The 10,826-nt window shown below is 47.8% G+C and overlaps 4 protein-coding genes across 4 annotated transcripts; 1 reads left to right on the plus strand and 3 right to left on the minus strand.

Annotated features, from left to right (window-relative positions):
• Positions 1 to 113: 113 nt before the first annotated feature.
• VTN77DRAFT_1224 (uncharacterized protein) lies at positions 114 to 1,623 on the plus strand (the record flags this gene model as incomplete). The annotated part of the gene is made up of 3 exons (XM_069416932.1): positions 114 to 361; positions 826 to 1,010; positions 1,529 to 1,623. The coding sequence occupies 3 exons, from the start codon at positions 114 to 116 to the stop codon at positions 1,621 to 1,623; spliced, it is 528 nt and encodes a 175-aa protein (XP_069280178.1).
• A 233-nt stretch (positions 1,624 to 1,856) lies between these two features.
• On the minus strand, positions 1,857 to 2,375 carry VTN77DRAFT_1225 (uncharacterized protein; the record flags this gene model as incomplete). The annotated part of the gene is made up of 1 exon (XM_069416933.1): positions 1,857 to 2,375. One exon carries the CDS (start codon positions 2,373 to 2,375, stop codon positions 1,857 to 1,859), a length of 519 nt encoding a protein of 172 aa, XP_069280179.1.
• A 4,834-nt stretch (positions 2,376 to 7,209) lies between these two features.
• Positions 7,210 to 8,798, minus strand: VTN77DRAFT_1226 (uncharacterized protein; the record flags this gene model as incomplete). Its single annotated transcript, XM_069416934.1, has 3 exons — positions 7,210 to 8,146; positions 8,190 to 8,296; positions 8,346 to 8,798. 3 exons carry the CDS (start codon positions 8,796 to 8,798, stop codon positions 7,210 to 7,212), a joined length of 1,497 nt encoding a protein of 498 aa, XP_069280180.1.
• A 148-nt stretch (positions 8,799 to 8,946) lies between these two features.
• Positions 8,947 to 9,255, minus strand: VTN77DRAFT_1227 (uncharacterized protein; the record flags this gene model as incomplete). Its single annotated transcript, XM_069416935.1, has 2 exons — positions 8,947 to 9,046; positions 9,098 to 9,255. 2 exons carry the CDS (start codon positions 9,253 to 9,255, stop codon positions 8,947 to 8,949), a joined length of 258 nt encoding a protein of 85 aa, XP_069280181.1.
• Positions 9,256 to 10,826: the final 1,571 nt, after the last annotated feature.

Consider the following 10,826-nt stretch of genomic DNA (forward strand, 5'->3'; position numbering starts at 1 on the left):
AGGGAATGAGAAGGGAACCACCGAATTGACCAGTAATGGAAGACGGCGCAATCTGGCAACAATGAGCACGATGCAGATTTAACCTCCCCCCGGTCCACTGGAATGAATTTCAGATGGGACCAAGGCAGGCTAACGGCGACTTGCTCCAGCCTCGCAGGCGGCCTAAGCTAGACTGCTTGATGTGCGGTGGCCTGTGGCCAGCAGCAAGCGCGGTGATTGGCGGAGCAGTGGATCTGCACCTGGCAGTGCTGAGGACCGGTGGCCGGAAACAGAGAGGCTTCGCAGGCACGAGATCTCGTCCAAAGGGTCAACCCAACGAGAGGAGTAACTTATCGGACCTGGTGGATGCACCAATTTCCTGGTAATGAACGTGGTTCTGCGAGTCGCGACACGACGAACGGCAGGAAACCACGCAGAATGATGATGTGCAGGCGCGTGGAAATTATTATTGGCAAAACGATCGATTTTTCGGTCACAGTTTCTGGGAGGACAGGTGGCACACCCACGGTACTGCAGGAGAATCGATTTATATAGTCAAGAGACAGAGAGCCAGGTGCAAACAAACAACAATCGGCGGCGGGGAAGGCACCGAGATCATAAGTTAGATTAGCGAGCCCGGTGTGGGAATGGATACGAGGCATCAAAGACAGGCGATGAGTCGTAGAATGGGGAGCATGAATCGTGACTCGTAATGGCGAGGGCGTGGGTGTAAGCAGAGAGTCGCTGGGAGCCTATGGCCATAGCTCGGCGGGGCAGGTGGCCTCTGGCAGGGACCTAACCACTCAACCACTTCCACATTCCACTAGTTAAGCGAGCGCGATTCAGCGCGTGGGTGACGTGGGTGGCGGGAAAGCAGCCTTTCCAGAAGGGCCAGCGAAGACTCCCGAACGCCACGAGAACACGGGAGAAGAAGCCTATCAGGCACGTCCAATCAGAGGTGTCAGGGAAACTGCGGCCCAGTGTGGAGACGGAGGGAAGTCACCAGGGCAAAGGAAAGTACGGAGTACCAGGTACGACTCCGTACCTACCTACCTAGGTAGGTAGTAAGTACTCCGTATACTGGTACAGAATACGGATCTGTAGTATGTACCTACCTAGCTGGTCGGTGACCTTTCCGACGGAGTACTCCGTTACCCGTTACTTGGAACAAGATCACACTACGGTTTCCTGGGGATGGGGGCCGCCTGTGGCTGCTGGTGGTACCAGGCTGTACGGAGTAATTCATACTCAACACCGCTAATAATTACCACTCAAAGATAAGAATGTACTGCAGTCTGTGACTCTGCCCTTATCGACAGGAACGATCCGGCTGGCCGGGCCTTTCACAATTTGCGTGGTGGTAAGAACCTTTATGCGTGGCATTAGTGAAGTTCCCACTGTAACCCCGTACGCGTCAGAAATCAGAATCATAGGCACGCAAAGCAAAATGAGGCTGGCAGGCTGCATTAAATGGCAATAGATTAGCAATAGTCTCGGAGAGGAGATCTGGATCTCACTCCTCTTCTTTGTGGATTGATTGTCTCGCCAGAGTCGCCACCCTTTGAACGCGGTGGGTACGCGGCTTCCGACGCTTCTAGCGCCCCTTCTAGCCGGCTTCTTTTCGCCTTCCAGAAGCCTGCCTAATACGACTTGCCCAGGACCACTTTCCGTTTTTATTCTTGTTCTGTTGGTCGAGTGAACCGAGCTCCAACTGTTATCGCGATCTACTAATCATAATAAGGATGATGACTGGCCTTGCAGGCGAGAATGGCCACCTCAGTTGTCTAAGCAGATGAGATGACCGGCTTCTTCCGATCAAGCCTTGTCGAGCTTGTCTGTTTTACTCCTCTAATGGCAAAAACTAGCATATGAAGTCTTCAAGGAACCGCCCCCAACTCCAGCCCTACCAGATCTGCGGGACCTTGTTTCTCTACCAGGGCCCATTCAGACGGAATGCCCAGGAGGCAAATCACGAGCCTTTGTGTGTTGGAATGCCCCAACAAAAGCGGTTGACAGGCTGTTAAACGCCAGGCGGTCAGACCCAAAAAAATTTTTAAAACCTGGGCATCTGCATAATCATGGACAGGACGGCCGTTCACCGCTGGCTCGGACCATTTGGCATTCATCAGGCGAAAAGCACCGTTAAAGTTTTTCGACAACTCCTCGCCTCCAAATTCCACCCGGACCGCTTCGATATCCCGTCTAGAAACCGCCACCCAACGGTGGACATTGGGCAACACACAAAGAACGATGGCAAGTTGGCAAGTTGGCAACCGAGGCAACCAGACTGACCGATATCGCCGGAGAAAGAAGCGGTTATACACCGGCTGAATCGGTGGGGATGATTTCTGGTTTCTCCCCGCAGGATCTCCTAAAAATATCACGCCACCCATCATAAGGACCAAACTAATACGTACTCTGCAGTGGACACTCGTACGAGCTTTTCGAAATCATGCTCCGCAAGAATTCTAGACCACAAACCGGATGGACACACACCGCGCCACGTATGTAGGTATGATACTCGTCGATGAGGCAACTTCTACGGAGTATATCAGTCGTATTCAAAGTGGAATCCACAATGGGTCAGGCAACAACAAAGCCCAAGATCGAGAAAAGACTCGTATGTTGCCCAGTCTAGTCCAGCAAAGCAAAGCAAAAGCTCAGCGCCATTCTTTCATTCGTTCCTTCAGCCTCGGAGGATCGAGCGAAGTCTGTCTGCACGGGCGTGTGCCCGGGCCCAACGGGCATCACGTTATTGACCACCATTCATGGAAGTGGGTCAATTGACTGAACCGTAAACATGTCAAAAAAGAACCCTTCCAGAAGGGTGGACCTGTCTGTCACCTGAGGGCTGTAGTGCCAGTCATCAGCCCTACTATATTGATCATATGACACTGGCGTAGCCATGCTGTAGTAGAAGAAAGAGACCGAGTCTTTCTAACAACTCTCACATCCAATTCTCATACCAAGTGTAAGCATCGCCCTCGGATATCGGAGAACAAACAATCCTTGAAGGTCCGTCCGACTCCGAAGGATTCGATTTGGGGCGCGGTTCGGATACTCCGAACCGTTTGTGTCGGTAATAACAGTAACTAGACGACGGGACTGATGACAAATATATTTTCTTTACATTATTGGCAAGCAACTAAGCCTCTGTCTGAAGAAAGAAACTAACTAGTAACTTACCCGATATAGCACCCATGTTGGTGGCGTTAGATAGGTTGGAGGGAATATTTGTCTCTTCTCTTGCTGCGTAAGAATAAGATTAGGCAAATTGATTTCTTATCCGCCTGCCTGCTTCACATGACCATCCATCACATGGTGTGTCACGTGTGTGTACATACGGAGTACATTTGTATACTGTACACAGGCAGAAGTCAAGACAGTTAGGTAAGTAGGGAGGTATGCCCTTGACAACTTTCACAGTATATTGTCAGTCACAAGTTAGGTACACAGTACAGTACAATAGACCTACAACTCAGGTTGGTCTGACTGAACTCACTCAACCCAAGATCATAAACCTAGGTATATTAGTACTGCACACATGGCTAAATATAGACCAATTTCATGTAAACGAGGTAAAACCGGTCAGTGTACTAGTTAAGGGGGCAGTACTTGGACGGTTGAGCCCTTTAAGACTCGCTCCTAATGTGCGTACAGAGTAACCTAGGCAGGTAGTCTATTATTAGCTAGGTACCAAATTAATAGACTGAGATAGATCCCTTTCGATTTCGATCAGATCAGAGAAGACCAGACCAGAACGAATCCTTTTGACTATAGCCTACCTAGGTAAATGATACCGACATCGGTTCCGGCGTCTTGCCCACCTACCTATCTACCTAGGCTGGGTAGGTTAGGTTAGGTATAACTGCATATCTTCCCTTTTTTGGGGTAAGAGGTCATGTCCGTACAGTATGTAAACAAGCTGTTTATACATGGAACCAGAACGGGATGTATATATATATATATATATATATCCATGTCTACGACTATGATGCACTGAGCCGATGATCAAAGGAGATGACTCTGTCAGAACTGACACCAACAGACGCGAGTCAGGACTACTTTCAGTATAGAATTTAGGGGAGATGTTAAGCGAGCATCAATCTGTCTTGTACTGTTGCATCTGTTGAGTTGAGTTCAGTTGAGTTGAGGCGACTGATTTGATTAGATCACGACACGACTATGGATGATGCACTGACTCGATCCTGGTTCCCGAGGTGATGATGATACGAGTGGTTGTATTATTTGCTCTGGAGCGAGAATCTCATTAACATGACTAACTGACTGACTAGTGGCAACGACACAGGATGGACGCCATATTGACAATATGTGATATGCAATATGCTTAGTCTGGAACAGTAAATGAACCTAAAGGAGCCATAGCATGCAGGGAAGAGACGACAACCTATCTATCAGTGATAGGTGTATTATTCATTATTACTGCAAGATCCTAGGGAAATAACGCAAACAGTTTGTACTGTACTATATATGACACTTTGTTCCCAGTTACAGGGTGATGATAGGGTCGTAATAGTGCCATCGAAGGAGCAAACACACTACTCGATAGGAAATACGATGATTTTTTTTCTTTAGAAATCAAAAATATCCCTTTGTCTCCTTTCTTTTCCTCTTCCATGTAAAGTATAGAGCATAGCATGGCATATACATTTATGGCACAGACTTCATTTCACATGATCCTAAAACAAGAAAGAAAGAAAGGGTTAATTTAAGAAAGTCATTGCTGCAAGAACAATAGAAGCTGCATATACCTGCTTACCTAGTTTAGATTATCCCAACTGACTCATGTTGTTGATTGACACTGAAGCAAAGTCAAAAGCAATAAGTTTACTTACTCTACTCTACTTGAATCATCTACTGCTTCACTTTGATGACAACCCGCGGAAAGATTGTCTTGCTCTGCGCCTCACTTGGCCCCATTGGGGTCCCAGCCCTGATATTTCTGAAATTGCACGTTTCAAGTTTCGACAGTCTATCCCGTCTCTGGGGTTGGCACCTAGGTAGTTTACCTAGAGGTCATTTACCCAATTGGATAGTCTGATTCCTACACTCACGTGAAACTAGATAGATAGATGGTACTGGGAGTGAAGTTTCACGGAATATTGACAAGGATTTAATCCTTTGACGACACCAGGACGTTTTTCGCGGTTTGAATGGAGTAAATTAATTACTCTGATTGGATTGATTCATGCTTTATAAACCAGACAGGGAGATAGATCTCGTGACTTTCTAGAAGCCTTCTAGAAATTAGTACCTATCTGTTTACCCTATGCCCTTGCATAAGCTGATATTAACTCGATTCCAACTCCGTATGAGTGCTCGATCGGCGGGTAAGTAGGTAGGTAGGTAGGTAGGTAGGTCTAACAATGGTAATTTGAACCCTAGCTCGTCAGCGATTAGTTGCAAGATGTCGACGGATGTTGGGGTCCGATCCCGTTACCAACTTGGAGGTTCGATCGATCTAGATATCTAGTACCTGTCTGTCTCATTTTGGTCTGGCCTGACGAACTGATAGATAGCCCTGCAATGGGTTTGATGATGATGATGATGATGATGTCTAGTTGACTTATCTACATTGACAGTCGAAACGATCTCCTAGCCCTATTAGGAATCTCCTATATGGACGTGACAATAGACAAGCTGTAAGCCATTACCGATGACTAACTGTACCTAACATGTGTGTATGTACTGTACGTACCTACCTACTTAGGTATCTAATATATGTACCTAATGTACGCCACGCTGCCGGTAAGTAAGTTCTCGTCCTCTACTCCCGCCAGGCGCGTCGTTTATGAGTCATGGGTATGAATGGCCCGATCCATTTCAGCCATCTTGCAAACGAGGGAGCGAATCGAATCCATTCCATTCCGTTCATTACATGGCATTATGCACGCCACGGCACGGACATCTGTGTAGGTACCTAACTCTGTAGTAAGACCGGAAGTCTACTTATTTAGGTAGTTACTTAGTTACTTCTGGGTCACCGTTATTATTATAATATTGACAAGATCTGAGTCACATTCAAACTCAAACCGTCAGAGAGTGCCATCCTAGTACATACTAGGTAGGTATCAAACTAGGTATTATTAAACTATATTTACTTCTATAGGGTTTGCCTGCCTGTCATGCTGACGCCAAGCTGAGTCGAATTGCTAATGCTAGGACCGTCGAACCATCCATCTAACAGACAGACAAGACAGATAGGCAGACAGGATTTAAAGTTATGATATTTATACGCCAACATATATCCATGTGTGTTGTTACTAACGTCTCACACGGCCCTCTCTCGCTTCGGCATGTTGGGAAACTCCGGCGGAGACCGAATGCCGAGTGCCGATAGAGTACGAACTGTGTGAGTGAGGCTGAGGCTAAAGCTGAGGGATCCATGATCCATGATCGTATCTTCCTTCTGTTTGGTTTTCGTTGGTGTCAGTTAGGCCGCCCCTCACGGTTCGGCTTGAAAGCTTGAAATTTAGTGCTGACGAAGAAGAAGATGGGAGGAAGCGTTCTAGAACGGCCAATGCCAATGCCAGTGTCCCAACGCGGGGAAATTATTATTAACTACATTATACTTCCGAATGGGGTCCGAAACTTTACTCTTAGAAACATTGATAGTACGGAGTATACTCCGTACGACGACTTCTCGCTGATTAGTCGCTAGCATGTTAGTGGGTAGGATCAAATATATACGCGTATCGATATCGATATCTGTATCTGTATCCATTGTGTATATTCTGTGTACAGTGTAGTACATAATTCATTCATTGAATAGGTGCTCTGGTGGAAGTACTGTATGTACCTACGTAGGTATCAATCAACGTACTCTTAGTAACTACACTATTAATAGTTGCCTGTTGGTCCCGTGAAAGTAAACCATGGTAAATCGGTAATATATCCGATATTATTCTGGGAATGAGTTCAATAATTAATGCCTGAATCCAGGTTTACGTGTAAAGGCTCTGGCAGCATCTATTGGCTGTCGTCAGCCAAGATATAATAGAACTACAAATCCAATAATCCTCAACCCTATTCCAGCGTGCCTTCACTGCTAGGTAGACGGACTAGATGTTGCTCTCCTCTCACCTTCCTGAATCTTGCTCAGCAGGGCGCTCTCTGCAGCCGCAAGTTGGGGGAGCCATACTGAAGTCTCTGCTTATGGAATCCGATCTTTCGTCCAGGTAGACGTCTTCTCGCCCCTCACCTCTCTCATCATGTCGCACTTCCAGCACAAGAGTGTATAGCGGAATCAAACGACGTGCGAGACTTTGCATCCCCGTCGGAGGATGATGATGATGACGATTTGAGGCTCCAAAACTCATCATCGTCGCTATTGTAGTTACTACTGTCACGCTTGATGTTGGCGAGAAAGACTTCCCACCAGAGCTCATCCAGCGCATACAGCCGATAGACCTCGCGTCCGCAGAAGAAGCATTCGCAGCGCGGCATTTCCTGTGGCTCGAACTCCGTCTCGAACAGCTTCAGCAAGGTTTCGGCCGTCCAGCCGCGCTCAGCCAGTGGTCGTCCGGCTTGCAACTCGGCCTCCACAAACGCTGGTATATCAGTCCCGAGATCTCGCAGCAAAGCACGCCATTGATGGAAGAACACAGAACGTCGTAGTGCCAAGGACGTGGCAGTATCGCTGACGGCAGTGTTGCTGAGTGTGTCCGCTCCATAGGATCTGGTCTTACCCACCATGTGCAGATCAGCTCCGCGCTCAGCCAGCACCTTGAAAGAAGGTATGACCATTGTGGGGAAATTCTCTGCCATCCGGGCCAAGATGACAGAGAACCCCCCAGGCTCGCTCACCACGTTCAGCGCATCGGGTCGCATGTCTAGCATTCGCCTGCAGAGCTCGGCATCCTCCACGCAGAAGAGCATCAGCCAGAACAGGTTCTCCTTGGGGCAGTATGTGCTGATCTCCTCTCGGAACATATCGAGAATCCACTGAGCGCCTCGTGTGTCTGATGTAAACCCGGAAGAAGGCCTTGACCGCTCCAGAAGGACGAGAATCAGCTTCCACGCCTGGCTATCACTCTCGGAAAAGTCGAGCTCTGTTGCTTTCATTAAAAGTCGGAGCACATCGACGCGTTGATTCCAAGTGACCAAGTCGCCTCGTTGGCATGTGCTCGCGGCAACAATTGGAGCGCTGCAGAGTCAAGTCAGCTGTATATCGGAGAAGACGGGAAAACTCACCAAACTTGTTTCCTCCTGGGAAGTCGTATGTCAAAGCATTTTGATTTGCTCCTGCATCAATCAGCAGCTGACAGATGGCTAAGTTACACTCGTATGCTGCAACCTAGATACATAAGTCAGAATCAGCCCGTTCACATCGCGAGAGAACATACATGTAGTGGCGTCCATCCGTTAGTATTGGTATCCAGCGGCGACGCCTGGCCGCATGCAAGAAGAGTACGGACACCATCAATGTTTCCGTTCTTGCAAAATGTGAAGATTGGTGAGTCATCAACCACGGCATGAAAGGTGCGCAGAGTGTTTTTCCAGCCCTTCGTAGACCGCGAGAGCATGACATCCAGCCCGGATGAGAAGAAGTTCCAGCGAAGAAGCCACTGTGCTGGGTGATAGCTGAAGGAAGTGTGGAATTCGTAGTCAGCGGTGTGGTCAGTTCCGCGGCTATGGATCCGTAGCCGTTTCGAATGTATATAGAAATTCCCAATAACAGTTTTCTTAACAGACGAGTACGCATCCTCGACTGCCTTCGCCTGGCCTGATCTCATGAGCCGGTTGCCCTTTTCTAGGTCTGTGTCCTGGTCGTCACGCTCATTGCCCAGTCTTCTCATGCCTTTTGGAGCTGGAGCTGGATTCTGCTGCCATCGTCGCTGTTTGCCTCATATCCCGCGCGAAACCACGGGTTGGACATGGTCCTGGTCATCCGACGAATCTCTGACTGTAGCTCCTTGACGTGGCCGCTGGCTGCTGAAGGCGACTCTACTGCGGTAACAATTGTCTTTGACTCTCGCTGCAGCTTGAGATTTGAGAAACCGTTGGCAATGGCTGTGAGGACATTGTCCTGGAAGGTGTACTGCAGCTGTCTGTCTTATAAATCAGAGGCCATGGAGAAGGTGACTGACAAACCTACTCTGAAAGATCTTGCCGTATCAGAAGAAGGGTCACTTTAGAGTCTCCCAGAGACAGACGAAACTTCTTGATTGTTTCGCCTTGAAAAGCGGCTTTGAAGGTCGTCCACGTCCGGATGCGAGCGCTGCTTGACGTGTACGCTGGCTGCAGATGCCTCATGAAGGCTAAGAAGCTATCGACCTTGGGCTTTGCAGCTCTTCAACGCCTCCACGAGGAGTGGATCGACTTCGCGCATGTTGCTGGTGTCACGGATGCGCTGCAGGATGGCGGACAGCAGGTGCAGCTCGTACAGCGCCTCTCAGATATCGGCTGGCGCATCCTTGAAGGCGCCCCAGAACTCGGTCAGCGCCTGGATGCCATCCAGGATCTGGCCAGCCAGGCTGACCCACCCCGAAGGCGCTCGCGGCCGACGAGAGCCCATCCATAGGAGGAGTCCGGCGTTGATGGTTGCTCTCAACTCATTGCTACGAGGCTGAAAAGGAACCGCCTCACTAACAGGGATTCGCAAGCTGCTGCAACACTACCGCGCGGGGGCAGGAGACTCACGCACGTGAGCACAAGTATCGACCTATCTTCTTAATATAGTCCCTGTTATTAGAGTTGTCAAAGCACTAGATCCTTACAAGCAATTATAGGAGTTACAAAAAGCTCTTCTATTGCCATGAGTTCTCTAATAGATGTCACGTCCTGAATTCCCTATAGTAGGACCAGTATGACAATAGAATACTATGAACTATCTAATTCTTAGCCTACCAATAGAATTGGATTGCCTCTCTAGAAGAGCAATTATTGCTGTCTTTTCTATCTTCTATACCTGTTTCTCCTTGATTGATACTCGACTAAATGCCCAGTTACCTAGTGTGAGTAAAGTAAGGGACAATATACCTCTATATAGTCTGTAAGTCGGGGGAATCGACGCCTTTTTCGGCGTCACTTGACGCCGCTTCAGAGTCACACTTCAGTACGCATTTGAAGCCAAGAAAATAGTATCAAATAGACATGCCGATTTTAGACTTAGAACAGTAGGTGTATCTGTCAATAGCCATAAGCGGGGGCTATTCTTTGCACCTGGCAATTGTGGCTCGGTATCCATGTTGTTATGTGGAGACAATAATAGAACATAATTGAATTAAACCTAGAGCTGAAAACAAAATTAGACATTCAAATGAATAAGCAGTCAATGTATGGAAGCAGTAGTGATTATTTACTAACATTTTGATCCATACTGGGTACAAATGGGGATGCCAGAGCATTGGTAGCGCTTGATGGGAATCATTGACAGTTGCTCTGAGCCTGCTATGTATGAATCCTATATCTACATTAATAATTGGCTTCCATACCGCCTCCCCTTGTCAACCCGGTTATTGAGATATACAAGGTGCAAAATCGGGAGGGTTGGAGATGCAGAGATTCAAAAAAGACATAGAAAATCAGAACAGCCACAGAAACATGATCTCAATCAAGATATTGAGGGGTGCCAGGAACTCTCTGTTAAAAGCTCAGTGATTATTCTGGTAACAGGAAGGCTTAATCTTATTTCATTGGAGATTTGTTCAAGGAGATATCTCTGAACAGTCCTTCTCCTGGACAGGTTTCCACAGAGACAATTCCAAAGAAATTTCTCTGAGATATTTTAACCGATTGCGTACCACGGTACCTGTTCCTGCGCTGAGAGTCCCCTGAGGTATGCGCTCTAAGAATTCTTTGGTCCGGAGCTGTTCTTTCCACTG

This window comes from Rasamsonia byssochlamydoides (genome assembly GCF_041956645.1).
Source record: "Rasamsonia byssochlamydoides strain NRRL 3658 unplaced genomic scaffold VTN77scaffold_12, whole genome shotgun sequence".
NCBI classification, from domain to species: Eukaryota; Fungi; Ascomycota; class Eurotiomycetes; order Eurotiales; family Trichocomaceae; genus Rasamsonia; species Rasamsonia byssochlamydoides.